We start from the raw sequence: 17672 nt of genomic DNA, 5'->3' as shown, positions 1-17672 counted from the left end.
TTATGATTTCAAAATGAAAGATACATACCCAAACTGCACTCATCTTTGGTCTGACTCTTTTTACTCAGCTCAGGTTGTTCGTGGAACTCGTTCTGGGCATCCTTTACATTCTGGTACATATTGCAGATCTGATGAAGCAACCTCAACAGCGGCATATTAACCTTAATTTAAAGTAAAAAGATTGAGTTAGTTTTATTTAGTTTCTTTTAAGTTATTCCACCCACCTGCTGCGAGATAAATCTCACATTAAGGCTGAAATTAATCACAGTGCTGGTGTGCTTCTTCAACTGGCGACGCGACATATAGATGACATTCTGGCGAGCCTGATCCACCATGCCATCGGACATTTTGAGGACTTCCAACTCCACCCCCACTCGTTCGCATAAGAACAGTGGGGTATCCATCATTATGGAGGCCCTGCCGCCATTTGATTTTTTGTTCAGCTTGGCTGGTTTCTGCGCTGAGTTCTTTTTGTCACCAGCCTCGCTGACCACAATATCCACTCGTATGGAATCGAATGTACCGATAAGGGACAGGTTTGTGCCAAAGTTTTCCAGTGAAGAGATGTCAGCATTGGAGAACTTGTTGATCATCTGTTGAGGCATCACTCCTAAGCAAGTGAGCAGTGGTTCAAAGATCAAATGGGCATCCAGCAGCTTGATGGAATCCTGCATAATGCCACTGCGAGTTTGTCCTGCTTGACCATGCATTTTGGGAGGAGCGGGGCGAGTGTGTTCTTTTTCAGCAAAATGTTTCTTCTTGTTATCCTGCTGCTTTGCCATCCAGAAGTATAAATCTTCCTTGTGGTTCTCAGCTCCCAACCAGAACTTATTCACCGAGTTGGTGGAACTCAAGGAGCCCTCTTGCAAGGCTCCATATTCTATGGACAAAGCATAAATATGAAATCACTTTCTTAAGGATATATGTAAAAAAAAATACATACCGAATTCCGGAACCTGCTTTTCAACTAGCCCAGAAATAATGGGCAGCATCTGAATGCTGGAACGAGATGAATTGCCATGTGAATAATTCGAGGCTTTGCTGTGCACTTTATTGAGGCTGATGCACACGGATGTTTTTGGGGGAGAAGAACAGATCACAAGCATGACATTAATGAGATGGAAAATGGATATAAGCAGGCAAACATGTACAACTTACCCTCGACGAGGATGGTGTATATTTGGCGACGTAGAAGTAGATCGCTGAGAGGCTGTCCCATGGTTTCCAGCCTCGTGGCCATAAGGAACACCTCCGTACTGATTGTTTTCTGTATAGAAAAGTTAGGAAAAAACCGTAAATAAAGGATGGTTACTTATTTTATTACAGCACTCTTCAAGAAAGCACTCTTCTTGGGATGTTGTACACTGAACGAAAAAGTGTTTGGGTAGTTACAGAACCATAGAAGAAATAAAGCTTGAAAGAAGAGTAGGTTAAGAAAAATTTACAGGCTTCTCATCCGATATTGTTCGCTTAATGTACAACATACTCAAAATAAAATTTAGGTCCATAGGTATAGATATAGTAATAGCCAGAAAGGATAGAAGAGTTGTATTGTTCTGTAGAGTAATGCAAACGCAAAGCATCAACAATATGAAGTGGTGAACACTCAAAGCGGTGGATAACATTTGTGTAGTAGGAGTGTAAAGAGATAGAATAGGAAATTGAAGGAAAAGGAGGATAGATCAAAGCAACATACACACGCAGACACAATCTTGAACTTGGTTAACAAACAATCAAAACGTGCATCAAACAGGAAGGAGGAAAATATAGAAATAGTCTATAACTATACATATATCTAGGTTAAAAGGAGATAACCACCCGCCACAGACGGCGGGCAGGAGAGCGTTAATCAAAAAAATACCAATGTGAGTTCGATGATGCTGTGTTTGCCCAAGTAATAAAGCATTCTCACTCTCTTCCGGATTCTCGCCGACGCCCGAAAAGGCGCCCATTTCAACATCACCTTCGCACTCATCGTTCTCCGCCTCCTCCTCGTTTTGGGGGAACGAAAAGGTCACGTTGATGGGTCGGGCCAGCTTGTTCTTGTACTGGTGCTCGAACAGGATGGGATTGTACAGGGTATTCTTCCACTGCCGACTCAACACAATGATTCCCTGTAGAATAATGATAATTAAATTAGTTTCGGAAAGATGTGTGTATGGGAATTACGCACCTGTCGCAAAGTGTTTAAATGTGGCACATCGTGTTGCTTGAAAATCGGCTCAATCCTCTGAACACCCTCGTCCAGGACCAACTTCTGCATGATGTAGCACAGCTGGCAACTGGGATCCTCCTGCAGGGTCTTGGAAAGCAGGGTGTAGTTGTTGGCATAGCGACTCTGCAAAAAGAATAATTATATTACAATGTGAACATAAAACTGGTAAATGGTGTGATATTTAACAGGTGAAGCATATGTTTATATTTAAACCAGTATACCTCTTTTGTTACCTTCTTGATCTTCGGGTTTCTCTGGATCTTTTCATTGTCCATGGCCTCCGCCATGAGACAAGCAGCCACAGCCGTTTGCCTTGTGTGGAGAGCCTTCATCAGGGATACGATCTTGATAGCCAGGCGATTGCTGGGATTCATCCATGCCGTGATTGCCGGCGAAGCAGTGCTCAAAAGATTCCAATCCAAGCGCGTCAGATCAATCTTGCGGGTAATTGGCACGCAAGGTGGAGCAGCAAAGTTGAACCAAACCGCTTTTAGTTCGATCACGCAAGAGGAAGTCTTATCCGTTTCCTTGACATTGGACAAAACCTTGTCGTATGCATCCTTGGAGTTGGTTCCTGCCCCGGCAGCGGGTTTCTGAGCTCCTGGTGGAATATTCGCAGTGCTGGTTCCCTTTTCCACATCTTCATCTGGAGGTTTGGGTGTAGATTTTCTTTGTTCAGCTGCAGAGGAGCTATCTCCCGCAATATTGCTATCCGAGGCGGGCTGAAACTTTTCCTTGGGCGTTTTGGGAGTTGGAGGTTTCTTGGTAATCAATCGCCAGGCGGCCTCGGCCTTTGATGTGGCTCCAGAATCTCCGCTAGCTGTTGCTCCGTCGCCTTGGCCAACCAAATCGTTGAGATTAAAGCCACCGGCGGTATTCGCACCTCCTGCACCCGCTCCGGCCATTTCGGCCAGCTCCTCTTTGCTGTTCTCTGACTTTTCAAAGTGCGATCGCTTCACTATCTTTACACCCACGCCCTCCAAGCCACACTCGAACATAATGTAGCCAATGCTTTCGATACCCGTGCTCTCCGGCATTTTCAGGCACTCAAACAGCACTTTGCTCTTGTGTTCTGGAATGGCGGTGACGATGATGGGTGAGTCCTGGGCACAGGATTGCCCCTCGGTCTTCAGCCGGCGAAGCTGGGCATGCGCCCTTCCGATATCCAACGTGATTACCAGCTCCTCCAGCTGCTTTTCCGATGTCTCGATAAGGATGGGCTCTCCCTGGACATTGTCGGGTCGCGTTTGAGATGAAAGATGTGCCAAGAGGGCGCGAGTGCCCTTCATGATGCCACCCTTCTTGTTACTGCTGCCCGATTGGACCGTCTGCTGGATATACACGTTGTGCATGGAGGCGCGCGTCGTTTTGCCAAGGTGGAACTTCGTGGAGATGCCCTCCATGTAGAAGGTAAGCAGGGAGACGCAGCTTAGATCCTTTAAAAATAGATGATTATTAAATTATAACTTTGTCTAAAAGATTTCTTGTCTGATATGCTTACCTGCACATTATCCAACGCTGCCACCGAGATAATCTCCTCTACAATGGAGGACTGCAGCATGGTGATGCTGACCTTGGGCAGCACAATCAACCCCTGGGTCTTGGTCGATATACTCTCCTCGTAAACATCGCTAAGGAACGAGTCACCGGGTCCCTGAAGGTGTCGTTCTGTTGTGGATCGCTTCGAGTTGGAGTGCACCTGCGACCAGTAACTCAAACTCTGGTCCCGTTTCAGGATGTTGTCGTTGTTAACCTTTGCGATGCAGGAGGTATGGATGAAGTTCACCACCGAGAGCAGGTGCATCGATTGGATGGTTGGTACCGCAGCTTCCACCATTCTTAAATTAAAAATCACAACATTTTGGTAAAACATTTTGGAATACTGGATAACTTAAAAGTAAAATTTTATAAATATATAATATATTCTTTAAATAAGAAAATGTAATATTGAGTATGTTAGGGTTTTAGGAACGTTTTTTTTAATAATCGTAACTGTTTAAAAACTGTTTAAAAGTATTTATGTAAAAAAAATTTTTTTAATGTAGAAACATAATTTTTGGTATATTTTTGATTCGCATATTATAGTATTTTCATGGGATGGGATTATAATGGTCATAGTGCGGTCACACTTGAACCACACGTGTAGGTAAAAAACAGAAGTTAAAATGAAAACACCGAAAGCCAAAGAATCGACAAAAGCTGAGTTAAAGCCGGTAAAGCAAGAGCCTGGCGTTGCGGAGGAGGGTAAAGTGGTCAAAAAGGCGAAAAACAAGCCCCAAAAAAAGGCTGTCAAACTGCCAAAAGAGGAGGTAACTGCCGCGGTTCAGGAGAGTCCCAAGAAGCTATCAGCTAAAGACCTGGCCAAAATCGAGAAAAAGAAGGCCAAGAAGCAGGCACAAAAGCTGAAAAAGCAGCAGAACAAACTGTCAGCCAAGGATAAGAAGGAACCTGAAACCACAAGTAAAGTCGAGGAAAAGGCCATCAAAAAAGAGAAAAAACAAGAGGAAACTAAACCGGCCTCCAAAGAAAAACCCAAGAGTAAAGCAAAGGCCAACAACAAAAAAGAAGGTAAGTTTATACACAAAATAAACAAGACCGTTATTATTAATAAACCTATAATTTTTCCAATAGATGGAGTCAAGCGGGAACGCAATCCCGCTGACGAAGCAGCCACCGTATTTGTGGGTAACTTGCCCATAAACACCAAGCGCGTCCAGCTCGTCAAGCTATTCCAGCAATACGGAGTAGTGCAATCCATTCGGTTGCGAACCGCCGGTGGCAAGCAGCTCTTTAAGCACAAACAGCGCAAGGGAGCCGGCTCCCTTAACGCCTATGTAGTGCTCCAAAACTCGGAGATTGCCCAACAGGCACTGGCTCTAAATGGCACCGAGTTTAAGGAACATCACTTGCGAGTGACACCCGCTGCCAAGGCAGAAGCGTATGCCAAGGGACAGGATCAACAGCCCAATGATGCGGATGCCAAGCGAACCATTTTCGTAGGCAGCCTCAAATACTGTAAGTTAAGAGATCTGAACATTTTATATGAATGCTAATAACGAACCTCTTTCCCTCAAGCGGCCAACGAGGAGAAACTGCGCGAGATATTCTCCAGCTGCGGTGAGATTGACTACATTCGCTGCCTCCAGGATGGTGACAAAGGATGCAAGGGCGTGGCCTATGTGTGCTTCCAAAAACCCGATGCCGTAGGCCTAGCTTTGGAGCTGAATCAAACCCTTCTCGACGACAGACCCATCAACGTGGAACGCTATCAGGTTAAAAAGCTGGGCGCGAAGCAAATACGAGACGCTGCCGCCGCCTCTGCTGCATCAAGCGTTTCTTCAAAGGCTAAGGCCAAAAAACAGAACTCAACGGGTGCCAAAAAGCGACTGGACAAGAAGAAGGGCAAGGAGAACGGTACACCGGCAAAGCAAGCAGCAACTGGAGGTCAGAAGAAGAAGTCCGAGTACCGTGGCGTAAAAGTCGATGGTATCAAGAAGGCCAAAAAGCCAAAAAAGAAGAGCAACGACCAACAAACTGCTTTGGCCAAGAAAATAGCCCCCAAGCCGAAGAGTTAATTTAAATGTAGTTTAGTTCTAGGGCTTAAAATAAGTTGCAATCAAATCGAAAAAGATTCATTTGATTTTGTTTTACGAAGTTGACCACCGGCTTTGTTTCCGTAAAGCATATAATCATTGGATGTTGACGGAGTAATCGCTTAATCTTTAAAGATTACTAGATAACTTTTTTAAGATTAAAATAAAAGTGAATTTTTTAAAATTGTTGTGTTGTATTAATAGAAGCTAGGGAAATATTTTCAGCCGATAATATCAAAGAAGGTTTTGCAATTATGATCAAATCCACTTCAAACGTAACTTATTTGTTATGAAAATAAAATGTTTCTGCTTGGGGTCTGCTTACTTTTCATAGTGAATCCCTTATTGCTGAAAGCTTATCCTGTGGTAAGTTTAGTAAAGAACACTTTTCAGTGCATACCGAAATTATTTAGCAGCAATCCAAGGCTAAGTCGGATGAACCCGGTATCCTACCCGCTCCCTTATCCGAGCCAGCTGATTATCCCGATCTTACAAATGGCCTTAGCGACGACGAGGTTCAGGAAAGTCTTCAGGACTTAACCCTAGATGATCTAAACTCATTGGATAAACTCCTCGATGAGCACAGCAGTCAAGACGAAGACGCCGACACAGACGGTAAGTAATCAAAGCATTGTATCTTCCATTATCAACGGCTGAAAACTTTCAAAGCAAGCGAGTCTAAGAACTCAAAGTAGAAGGGCGAAGGCCAATAAGCAGAAGCAGGGCTTTGACTCTTGGGATTCAGAATTTGATGATGGCTGCCGGGATGATGAGGATTCCGATGATCCGAGGCCCAATCAATGCACCAAACGACCCAATTGCCAGACTACCAAGCGGTACTGCAAGAAGCCCACTTGCCCACCAAAAACTACTCGAGCGTGCAACAGTAGGCCGTCAAATGATAATTGCAAGCAAAAATCAAATGGCTACATGGATGACGACATGACGCCAGAGACCACCAAGTGTCCCAAGCCGAAGCCAAAAAAATGCAAGAAGCCAAAGGACGACTTGGAGTGCGATGCAGATGATTTCCTGTGCCACGCCATGAAGCGGGAAAGATTGAAAGCGGGTAGAAGAAACCACCAAGAGGATAAAGTAGCTCCTGATGCTTTGGCGGAATATGTTCCGGGGAGAGAACTAGCTGGAATAGAGCAGCTGGGAGAGCAGATATTACCCGCATTCAATGATCAAGGGGAACCGATAGATGAGAGTTTTGATTTTGAGTCAGTTAAATTGGAACAATCTGGACAACCAGACATACAGTTTAAGGGTAAGTTCGATTTAGAGCTTAAAGACCCATTTAATGCTGAACAAGAACAAGAATCCAAGTTGGACAAGAGAAACCAGGAATATTTAGATCAGGAACACCAGTCGAGTAGAAATAATCGTTATGCGGCTAACCTTAATGTAAAGCAAAAACATAGAGAAAACTTTATGAACGCATATGCGTCAAATATAAAACAAGATAATCTCAAGAACTTGGATCAGGAAAACGTTGTAAATTTAAAAGACGAAAATGGTGCTAATGGGGATTATAGTCAAGAAAATTTGAAGCAGGAAAACCAAGAACTAAATAATCTAGAAAATGTAAATCACGAATACTGGTCCAACATGAAGCTAGATAGTCAGAAAAACTTAGATCAGGAACGTCAAGTAAACGTGAAGAATGAGTATAGTCCCAACGTTGAACTTGATAAGCTCGACAATTTTGACCAAAATAACGAAAACCTAAAGCAATATTACAGTTCTAACGCGAAACTAGACAATCATGAAATGTCGCTGCAAAAAAATCAAGAAAGCTTGAAACACGAATATAACTTGGAACCAGAAAATCATCAAAATTTTGAGCAAGAAAATGTAGTAAAACTTAAACATGAAGATCAAGCGAACTTTGGAACTGATTTTGAGTCACATCATGGTGCTAACTTAGAGCAAGGTCAGGTCAATTTTGATCATGAATCCCAATCAAATTTTGACGAGGAAAACCAGTCAAATAATCATCAGGCAAATTTTGTTCAGGAGCACCAGTCTAATTTGGAAAGGGAAAGAAATTTAGAGCAGGATAATCAGGCCAACTTGGAAATGGGAAACCAGTATAATTTTGAAAGGAAACAACAGTTTAACATTGACCAAGAACATCAGGAATCCTTTAATAATGAAAATCTGGCTAATTTGCATCCTAATGAACAGCAAATATTTCCCGATCAGAAGGATTCCAGTATGGAGGGAGTGAAACAAGTAGTAGAAGTCCCAGCACCACTTAATTCCTACGACCGCAATCAGTACTCCAGGATTGCCTCTCGAAAAAGAAAGCAATCTGAAGCACTTAAGGAGTCCTCACATAATGAAGATGAAAAAAAGGAGGCATTTGGCAATGATGAACATATACCATTGAACCCATCACTAAAAAAACAGGAACCTCTTTTCGATAGCGACAGGTAATCTTCTCTGTTTAATAAATCTTTGAATTCTTTCAAAATTTACATTTATCCGTTTTAGTTTTATTGCCAACAATGCCCGTGACCCACCTCGGTATCTAATTCAAATGCAAAACGACTACATTAAAAGTGAAAACGATAATGGCGAACGTCGATTGCGAGAGGATCGAAGTCAGAGCGAAGCGTTAAACCTGGACCATCTTACCGACGAGGAATCCAGTCCAATAGGGGATTTGAATTTAAAATCCAACTATAAGAGGAGCAAGCGAGAGAATAAAGAAAGTGATGATGCCCCGGAGGTGAGTGGATAACCGCAAAACTCCTAAACGAATATAGATTTCTATGCAGTAGAATTCCAAAGAAACATATATAAAGAAGCTGATGGACTCATTTCCGCGGGATCAGGGTGGCCAGATAAACGCCAATGCCGCTCTGAGGGGATCCAATCTCGCCCATTTGCGCATTAAGCGAAGTTGAGTTTTATTTTGTTATTTTCACACTGATTAATTAATGTCTGACCTTGTATATTTTTTATAAACAGTCATAAACTGATAAACCGATTGTTTTCGCTAGAGTTCATGTTTGTTGTTTTGCGCATTAAAAAATAAGCAATATTAATCCTATATCTTTGCAAGTGATTTTAAAGCAATTCTTTCTAAATTATTATTACAGTTCGTAATTATTATCACTTACCGCTGTAATCCTTCCAGCAAAAGCGGTGTAAGGAAAATGTTCAGTTGTCCTTTTAGCCTGGCCACCACCGAAGTGCATGCCGCTCCTCCTTCCGCCTGCAGACTCATGAACTCGCCATCATCGAAACCGTTCGTGGTCTTGTCCGATTCCTCCTCCTTCAGCAGCACACTCGGATCCCAGGGATGCGACTTGGGTCCCCCCATAAATGTGGCCGAGCTGTTGCTGCCAGTGGCATTCTCGTATCGGGGAACCACCTTAATCTCCCGCCAGCACGAGTAGAGATCAAAGTGGGGCAGCATTTTACTGCCAATATAGGTCAACCCGCCGTCTTCGTTCTCGGAGAAGAGGGGCGTGGAAAATACATCTGGACCCAGAGGAAAGGAGCAACCATTCCAGTTGAAGCACTTCACCTGCGACAAGTGGTTTAGGTAGCTGGCCATCAGCAATGGCGAGTCGATGATCGGCCTGTTGACCTGCTGGTGCAGATTGACCAGCGCCACATCCTCCTGCGACGACATGGCCGATATGAAGGAGTTGGAAGACAGTGACGGAGTGCCAGAGGAAGAGCCGCGAGAATCAGCCTGTGAAATGGAGAAGAATTTAAAAGATTAGAATTTGGTTTCAATGCAGCTTTGGTTTACTTTTCAGCTGCTACAACTAAAATAGCCAGATCAAAGGGCACAAGCAGAAAAATCGTGAGAAACATTTATCTTGAAGTGCAGCGAAGATTAAGGTCTGTTTTGGGCCTCAGAACTTTTAAAACTCCAAATCAAAATTATTTAAAAATTTGTTAAAATATTCCTATTAAAAACAACTTAAAGCACAGTTTTTAACTTTAATCAAAACCAAAATAGACCGAAAAATGGAAACGAATAAATTCTGTTATCATGAAACCCAAACTTCTGGCTTAGAAGTGCGCAATCTTAACTTAAAAGTAGTTTTGTACCCGGTTGGATCCAATAAACTCCACATGCACTAATTTCCAACATCCATGCAATTTTTGATAGCCGAACCAGTTTTTAATATTATCAAGAATTTCGGAATTAAAGGAATAAAAATCTACGGATACATTGAGATTGGTCAGAATAGACTAGCATAATAATTTCGGTTTAGTTGCGCTACTTGTTAGTTAGAAGAGGTTGGTTGGTTGTTGGTTGTTGGTACTAAAAACTACTCACATCATGAACAAAATGTCGGTACTCAGGTCGTGATGAGATATTTGTTATTTTTCTTATTGGTGTGGCAAGACCGTGAATGCGTCTCGCGTCTTCGTTCTGGATGAGTTTTGATTTAGGTTTCGGTTTTTATATCGATTTGGTTAGTTCATTGATTGATTTTTGTTTTCGATTTAAGATGAGTCGAGTTTGAGGAGAGGAATAGATTTTAGGTGTGGTTTACAGAATTATTAACGGTCTCTAAACGTCTTTGTATTTTCACTTCGTTCGAAGTAATTCTTTTAACCAGACATTTAGAAATCGTTGCTTAAGACTTATTTATAATTGATATATGTATAGTAATGGATAGACAGAATTATGTTATAAGAGCGAAGCATGCACTGAAAGAGACTCGAATCGAATAAGTTTTCGAAATCGGTTCTTATTGCCGCCTTGATTAATACTTGGGTGATATTGGATTTAGTGAGAAACAGAGTGAAATATAAACTTGGCTTCAAAGCAGCAAAGCTAAACGCGCTTGGTGTACATAAATCACTGTATAGTTCGACCTAACATGGTAGTATACATAAAGTATTGGCGTAATTGATTGTTCAGCTTTACCAGTTCGGTGGTGCTCTGCGGGCGCTTTGGAAGTGTTTTGTTGCCATCGGGAGCGTGGATCTCCAGATCGCTGCGATACGTCGGCAACGTGTGGCTTCCGTTTTCCGCACCAATACTATGAATAAAAATATATTGTTGATTAATGAAACAATATATATAATCGGGATTTATTTACCTTAAGTCCGATGAGAATCGCTTCTTTCCAGACAGCACCACTGATCCGCTGTTTGCACTATTCCGTTGCTTCATGGATCCTCGCTGGGACATCACATTCGATATGTCCTCCTCGGCGGAGAAGAACATCTCCGAGGGGTTCTCCGATGTCAGCGATATCGTGCGCTGCACCTCGCGAGGCAGCTGGTCTCCTCCAAGTCCCTGAACATGGAGCGCTATATCCGCTATCTCAAATTCCAAGGGATGGGAGTGAGGTGCCGAGTGTGACATTTCATCTGGTATCTGAAGAGTAACAGCGAGAGGATATTAATAATGCTGAAAATCAAATAAAGAATTGTGCACCCCACCTCATGTTCATCATCGAGAACATCGCCTGTTAGTCTGGAATCGGATATGCTCGTTTTGGGCGGCGAAACTCGCAGCCTGTTTGAATCCGATCCACGACGATGGCCACTTCCTACGTCGCCAGTCGACGCTTCATGTTGCATCTGGAGCTTCTTGGAGGGACTATCCAGCAGGCGAGCGTAGGGCACCTCCACGGAAGTCTGCCGAGTGCAGGGATACCGCTTGCTTCTCCTTTCCAAAGTGTTTGGTGAACCGATGCTCTCCCGGGATTTGTTTCGACAACTGATGTCCGGCTTCTCCACTCCAGCGGTTCCAGAGGCTCCAATCTTAAACTTGGTGCCATCGGGCAGAGAACAGAGATCCGTCTTCTTGAGACTTCCGTTTCGCAGATCTCCGGCCGGCCTGTACAGACGGCCCTTACCATTGAAGTCTGCAGAGTCGTAGAGCGAAACGCAGTGGAGACTGTAGGGCGGGGTGTGGAAGACGAGTTGACCCTGGTGGAGAATGCTCTCGCCGAAACCAAAGTCCTTGTTGTTGTTGATTATGCTGCAATCGGAAACAAATTTTTAATAGATTGATTTATCATCACAATTAAAAATCATTTTCGGTAGCAATTATTTCAATTTGATAAGTTTTTTGCTGATCACAAATGACAAGCGAAACTGATACCATTCCGATATGACAAGTGTATCAATTACTGCAATTACAAGCAATTTGACTTTGAACTGCTATCGCTGTTGATAATACAAATAACACACGCTTGTGCTTCTTTAAATTTAATGAAAAAAAAAACGAAAAATGAATAAAAGTTTCTGACTCACAAGTAACGCGCTATGTTGTAGTTATCGTGAACATCCTGAGCCGTGGGCTTGAAGAACTTCTGACCATTCCTGTTGCTGCCAAAGAAGACACAACCACCGATGCAGCCACAGCGCGAGATCTCGCTTCCGGAGGACAGGGCGCTTCCATTATGAGACCACAAGAACCAAAGTCGCTTGAATTTGGCGTCGTGCTCACGAAGGAAACTGAAAATAAAAAGAATTATATTTTAATTGGTATAGAATTGAAATGTATAATAATTTATATCTTACTTGTGCTGCACGAGGTGGAGTTCGTGATCTGGAATGGGCAGGGCGGAAGCTCCTTCTAACAGAATGGGTCCCAGCGAGGTGCAGCCCACCTCCACCCAGTTCTCACAAAGTTCCGCGGTGTCCGGCGTTCGTTTGGCATGTGCTTCCGAGAAACTATCCCTCAACTTGCGGGTGGCCTCCTCCCGCGAATCCCGCCGTGAAAAGGAGTTTGAGCTGCGCTTTCCCGTCCTTCCATGCGTGTTATAATGTGATCCTCCAGCATCTTGGGATTTCAGAGAGTCTTGATCCGCTCGCCTTAGTTTGCCCGACCGATTGCTGCCCGTGGTGTTGGTGTTAAAATTTGAATTTGTCGTGTGCAGCATAAACAAACGCAGTAGAATGGAGGGCAGCAAGCCGGAGATCCCAGATTTGACACGCTGGCCGTGAAGATTACAGTTGGCCAGGCGGATGGGCGAGATCCAAGCATGCAAGGCAGTGCCACTCTCTATCAGATAGACGTCCACAGCGTCCACCGAAACTCGCGTCATTTTGTATTTTATGTCCTCGGAGGAGGGACACTTGTACTTCTTCTCCTCCTTGGTTTGAGGGCACAAATTGCTGGGCACTCCGTGATGGCAGTTCCTTACGGTCTTCGGTGACTTCAAACAGTTTTCCGGGTCAATGGCAAGGAGGATGAGTGTCTCCAGTCCGGTGACCACATTTACCAGTTGCGGCAGGGTTAGTTTCCCAGTAAGTTTTCCCAACTGCACCTCCACTAGCCAAGAGTACTCCAGGGTATCCTCGTCCAAAGCGCAGCCTTCGTTGCTGAACATGGCATGGCCTCTCACCTGGACTGCTGAGAGCATCAGATGACCCTGGTTGATGTGCTGCTCCCGCTGCGAACGCTGCAGGCAATCCGAGGTCAGTAAATACGACGGACTCACCAGCACCTGCAGTGTGGTTTCATGGTATTTCTTGTTCATCTCGAAGCCGAATCGCTCAATCAACACCACCGGACACGGGGGATCGTCTTCATTGCAGTTCTTCATCACGTGCGCCTGAATGTCATGAACAATCACAGAAACCATCACTTCCAGAGGTCGATATAATCGGGGATCGAATGGTTTGCGCTTTTCCTCAGGCGCCTGGGTTTCCGAAATGGATTTGTTGGCCAGTTCCTTTTCCTTGGCTAGTAGTTGGTCTTTGGGATTTAGCTGCGCTGCTCCGGGCTCCTTCATATTTACATTCGACTGCTCCATGTCCGTAAAGTTCTGATCTTCGCCGAAGATATTCTCCTTGAGGTTGATGAAGTTGCGCAGCACATTGCCATAGGCCATAAGCACCGAACTACCAATCTCCAGTTCCACGGTAACATGATCTGCAGCCAGCGTACCAGGATCAAATTTACTATACTGCTCAGGTGGCTGCTGCCAGGTGCTCACTGGTGATTTCCTCACTTTAGGTATCCGCATGGGACTCAGCAGGATCTCCTCTTTTTCCGGCGTTGTAATATCCGCTTGAGGATCTGGTCCCAACGGCGGGACCGGATGATAAACATACTGAATGGACAGCGCCAGAATAGGAACTGCCCAGCAGTCGATCCAACCGGCAGAGCGCTGGCAAATCTTGCGCCACTTTTTCGAGTACAACTCCGGGCGCCGGATGAGCTTGCCCTCCCTGGTCAGCAGTCTTGCGTTCTCATCTATGGCTAAAACAATAGGTCGCACCGAAGACACCTCAGGTACGTACAAGCTCAAGTCCAAGCCCTCGCCGTGGATCCAGAACTTCAAAGTCACCGTCTTGGGCAGGAAATCGTCGAAGGGCAGGGCGAAACTCATCTCGAAAACGTCTCCGCAGAAGGCCAAGTGGTTGTTCTCCTGGTTGGCACTACTGCAATCGATCCAGTTGTACTCGTTGCACAGCATCAGAATCTCAAACTCGTGCAGTCGGATGCTAAAGTTGCAGGTGTATGGAACGAAGCTAAGAATATCCGGCCTGGCCTTATTCGCCCAATCCTCGATGAGATCCTGGAAGAAGCACTTGTGCTTGTACACAATGAAAGCACTCGTCTTGCAGCCGGAAAGGGAGATGCTCCAATCCTGCGGTGCATTCCACTTGGTGGGATAGTGAATTCGCACCTTGTACTCCAGGGATTCAAACTCCGCCAGGCTGCGATACTGCAGCGATGTGGTGGCTTCCACGTGGAAGAGCTGTCCCTGGATCTTGGAAGTATACCCATCCGGTTGGGTGACCCACGGAATCGTAACCTCTACATAAGAAGCCGGTCCCACAGTTATGTGCATGGCGTTTGTCTCTTTCTCCTTCGAAAAGAGTATGTCAATGGTGGCTTCGTTCAGCACGCACAAGGTCACATCGAAGGATTGATAGCTGCGCAGTTCCCCAGGCTGAGGAGTGGGTGTCACTTCCGCTTCCTTCCAATCCGATGGGTAAAAGTACTTGTACAGATGATCTCTTTGACGATCTGCCCAGGGTCCATAGCTGAAGTCCGTGCCTTTGAGGCACCTCGCATTGATTCCCCAAACCGGAGGCGAAGGCTCCACCACATCGCCGTTGGGCAGGACGATTTGTACAGGTTGCTCCGGCACAACTCCCGGTTCATCCATGTAGAAGTACAGATCCATTTGGTTGGACATCATCACCACAAAGCCTTCGCCCATATATCGAGGTGGTTCATCAATCAAACCCGTATACTTCGGACTCGGACAGAACAGCACTTTGGCGTTCTCCACTTTTGCTTTCACAAAGTGCATAAAGTGATCCAATCTGCAGACAGCTGGTTTTGTGCTGTAGGTGCAATGGGCTTCCTCCACCGAAATCGAGAGAGTAGTCGGCGTCAAACGGTTTCCGAAGACAAAGCGGCCGGAGCAGACGTCAATCTTGATGACCGGAATCAAATCCCGCCAAGTGGTGGCCTGCATGGCCTCCGAGTTCTTCACGTTCTGGATCCTCTGGCTCTGACGCGCATTCTCCAGATTCATGTGGTGCTCCTTCAACTTGTTCCTCTCCTCATTGCTCACCACATCAGTTGGTATGAGCAGCGATGGCTCCAGTCCAAAGGTCTTCTCCAGCGTGTCGTACAAATCGGATCTGTTGTATATGTGCAGCTCGTAGCCATTTAGTTGGACCGATAAACGGGTGTCCGAGTGGGAAAGATCTACGCAAAATGAATTAAAATGTTTTATTGAAATCATAAGAAGCTCATAGATCAAGCTTACCCTCAGAGACATCCTTTGGCACGTAGGAGCGCCACCAGCGAAATATAAAGTATCCGTCCTGCGCTCGCACCGTGTAGTCATAGGTTATATACACAAAGTCCCGGAACATGATCTTCCCAGCCAGCGGATTAAGGGCCACCGAACCGATCTTAAAGTACGCACCCTTGATGAACCAGCGATTGGCGATCTTCGTGATCAGCATTCCAATCACTCGTGAATTGTAGAACGTGATGTACGTCACCCAAGTAATCGTGGTCAGCAACGAGGCGAGCAGCCATATCTAAAAAGGGCGGAGATCGATTAGGTGTTGAGAATATTGTAGAAAGAAAAGTAAGAGTTTTTGAAAATTATTTAACAACAACTTCATTTCGTTCTTCCCTTACGACCTCAAATTCTCTGTCCACTTTTTATGTCAACCATATTAAAACATATTCATTTTGTCTATGGGTTTTTTATCTGCTTTAAATTTTTAGGCTTAAAAGGGATTAAAGATCAAATGCCATTAGGCAATTGTACTTAAATAAAAATCCAAAGGGCAGAATAAATCTTAAAATGATAAACACAAATGCATTTTCTGGACTAAATATATTTTCAAAATGTATAAAATATATAATACAAATTTACAAACATTTCCGACTATTTTCTATCCGTTCATTACTCTTAATAAACGATTGAGAAGCAGATCCATAATTTAATTATCTTAATTGCGTCAAGAATGGGTAAGAACATCTTTTTGTAAAATTTAATATGTTGATCCTTAGAATCGTCACAAGCTTTATCGAAATGACCAAAATGTGCTACGTATAATTTTAAGCTATTTTCCTTCGAAAGTTGAAATTCTGATTTCTCAACTGGACTTTAATTCGCGCACAATCAGAGACATGGAAATGAGCAGCTGGGCGGCGATCTAATAATCCTCTAAGAGCACCACGTCTCCAGGACCTTGAAGGGTGTGTCCGTAAAAATGCAACCGGTGAACTGATCGCTTTCCTCCTCCTGGATAACAATGCATCCATTCGCATTGGTAAAGGCCAAATTACGAGCCAGAAACTGCGCCTCCCGGTGCTTCTTTCGACTGGCGTGGGCGGACCGGAAGTGGGCGCGGCCAGTCAGAGGATTGACAAAGTCCGCCCAATATCCGTTATGCATGATCTCGCGGGAATTGTGGCTCGCGATGAGGACAAAAGAGCGGAGGGCACTGTCGGCATCCGTGTCCTTGAAACGCAGTCCAATCATGCTAAAATTCATCGAGCTGTCGAAGCTGGCGTACGGATGTTGGAACAGGCGGCGCATGTAGATCACCAGCAGCTTGGGGCAGGCCAAAACAAACATGTCGGAGGGCGAGACCATAGACCCTGAAACACTGTCGCTCTCCTTGACCAGCGATTGTGCATCCGCCGGATAGTAGGCGGAGCCACACGGATCCATCGATGAAATTAGACCCTGGTACGCCGGACCCACACAGTGCGGCATGTAGAACAGATCGGTGTGGCGACTATGAAGGATCGGAAATTGTGGATCCAGGGCTTCCTGCTCGTCCTCCGGCTCCATGTCCTGGTCGTCGGGAAAGACCAGTTCCGGAAAGCTGCTGCTACCGCTGGACCGTCGCACATGGGTCATCATCTGGGACTGGCGCGTCACTAGGCGCTGTATTAATAATCGCAAGGGCTGCATCTTTTCTTTTAAGTCAAGAACTTCTATGCGGAATTAAAAGGTTCAGAGTAACGTTTCGCTAGGTGCCCGAATTTCTGCTGCAAACCACGAAAACTAAGGTTATCTTATGTTCTTATGAATAATGAAAATTTTGATGTTTTATGTAAATTGGGGAGGAAAACACTATGACTGATTTGGAGCTCTGAGTGTTTGACAGCTTTTCTATGTGCTGTGCGATTCTGGTACTTTTATGAACGTTGCTATTCCAGTAGCCTAGATCTTTATTCTAAATCACTAGATTATCGCTTTCGACAGTTTGCAATTGACAATAAACGTTAAACCTCAAAGATCGAATAAGTAGATATTTTATAACCGAAGAAAGTCTAAAAGGTGTGAGTTTTTGAAAGAACCTAAAGAGCTTCATAGAATAATTTTGAATTTAGGGACTAGGCTTACTAAACTATTATTTCTTTATCAAAA

General features: G+C 44.5%; 4 protein-coding genes across 11 annotated transcripts in view; 2 read left to right on the top strand and 2 right to left on the bottom strand.

Moving 5' to 3' along the window:
* LOC108098212 (transmembrane protein KIAA1109 homolog) overlaps positions 1 to 17672 on the bottom strand; it is a 29400-nt gene that overhangs the window by 10482 nt on the left and 1246 nt on the right. The window contains exons 2-17 of one of the 8 annotated variants that reach the window (XM_017200978.2): positions 15540 to 15819; positions 12325 to 15478; positions 12055 to 12258; positions 11236 to 11779; positions 10890 to 11170; positions 10715 to 10829; positions 10118 to 10213; positions 8940 to 9520; positions 3717 to 4053; positions 2437 to 3651; positions 2174 to 2338; positions 1862 to 2114; positions 1159 to 1267; positions 944 to 1059; positions 225 to 880; positions 29 to 161 (exon numbers count right to left, since the gene is read on the bottom strand). In XM_017200978.2, the coding sequence (XP_017056467.1) occupies positions 29 to 161; positions 225 to 880; positions 944 to 1059; positions 1159 to 1267; positions 1862 to 2114; positions 2174 to 2338; positions 2437 to 3651; positions 3717 to 4053; positions 8940 to 9520; positions 10118 to 10213; positions 10715 to 10829; positions 10890 to 11170; positions 11236 to 11779; positions 12055 to 12258; positions 12325 to 15478; positions 15540 to 15819 (8239 nt within the window). The remainder of the gene's footprint in view (positions 1 to 28; positions 162 to 224; positions 881 to 943; positions 1060 to 1158; positions 1268 to 1861; positions 2115 to 2173; positions 2339 to 2436; positions 3652 to 3716; positions 4054 to 8939; positions 9521 to 10117; positions 10214 to 10714; positions 10830 to 10889; positions 11171 to 11235; positions 11780 to 12054; positions 12259 to 12324; positions 15479 to 15539; positions 15820 to 17672) is intronic. The other 7 variants (XM_017200981.2, XM_017200980.2, XM_017200979.2 and 4 more) reach the window with 7 other exon arrangements.
* On the top strand, positions 4344 to 5992 carry LOC108098216 (RNA-binding protein 34). The gene is made up of 3 exons (XM_017200994.2): positions 4344 to 4783; positions 4847 to 5230; positions 5291 to 5992. The coding sequence occupies exons 1-3, from the start codon at positions 4381 to 4383 to the stop codon at positions 5788 to 5790; spliced, it is 1287 nt and encodes a 428-aa protein (XP_017056483.2). The 5' UTR covers positions 4344 to 4380; the 3' UTR covers positions 5791 to 5992.
* On the top strand, positions 6080 to 8923 carry LOC108098215 (putative uncharacterized protein DDB_G0279653). The gene is made up of 5 exons (XM_017200993.2): positions 6080 to 6174; positions 6234 to 6423; positions 6482 to 8246; positions 8308 to 8545; positions 8598 to 8923. Exons 1-5 carry the CDS (start codon positions 6109 to 6111, stop codon positions 8721 to 8723), a joined length of 2385 nt encoding a protein of 794 aa, XP_017056482.2. The 5' UTR covers positions 6080 to 6108; the 3' UTR covers positions 8724 to 8923.
* Positions 16110 to 17631, bottom strand: LOC108098217. Its single transcript, XM_017200995.2, has one exon. It carries the CDS (start codon positions 17211 to 17213, stop codon positions 16458 to 16460), a length of 756 nt encoding a protein of 251 aa, XP_017056484.1. The 5' UTR covers positions 17214 to 17631; the 3' UTR covers positions 16110 to 16457.

Source organism: Drosophila ficusphila, unplaced genomic scaffold (genome assembly GCF_018152265.1).
Source record: "Drosophila ficusphila isolate 14025-0441.05 unplaced genomic scaffold, ASM1815226v1 contig_797, whole genome shotgun sequence".
NCBI lineage: Eukaryota > Metazoa > Arthropoda > Insecta > Diptera > Drosophilidae > Drosophila > Drosophila ficusphila.
Note: the sequence above shows the minus strand (reverse complement) of the source record. Positions and strands in the feature narration are given on the sequence as shown.

What these genes read in the sequence shown, in the direction of transcription:
- LOC108098216 (XM_017200994.2), top strand. Translation starts at nt 4,381, where the DNA reads ATGAAAACACCGAAAGCCAAAGAATCGACAAAAGCTGAGTTAAAGCCG. An exon ending in GGCCAACAACAAAAAAGAAG is followed by an intron (nt 4,784 to 4,846) that starts GTAAGTTTATAC and finishes TTTTTCCAATAG; the next exon opens with ATGGAGTCAAGCGGGAACGC. An exon ending in CGTAGGCAGCCTCAAATACT is followed by an intron (nt 5,231 to 5,290) that starts GTAAGTTAAGAG and finishes CTTTCCCTCAAG; the next exon opens with CGGCCAACGAGGAGAAACTG.
- LOC108098215 (XM_017200993.2), top strand. Translation starts at nt 6,109, where the DNA reads ATGTTTCTGCTTGGGGTCTGCTTACTTTTCATAGTGAATCCCTTATTG. An exon ending in TGCTGAAAGCTTATCCTGTG is followed by an intron (nt 6,175 to 6,233) that starts GTAAGTTTAGTA and finishes CAGCAATCCAAG; the next exon opens with GCTAAGTCGGATGAACCCGG. An exon ending in AAAGTGATGATGCCCCGGAG is followed by an intron (nt 8,546 to 8,597) that starts GTGAGTGGATAA and finishes TCTATGCAGTAG; the next exon opens with AATTCCAAAGAAACATATAT.
- LOC108098217 (XM_017200995.2), bottom strand. Translation starts at nt 17,213, where the DNA reads ATGCAGCCCTTGCGATTATTAATACAGCGCCTAGTGACGCGCCAGTCC.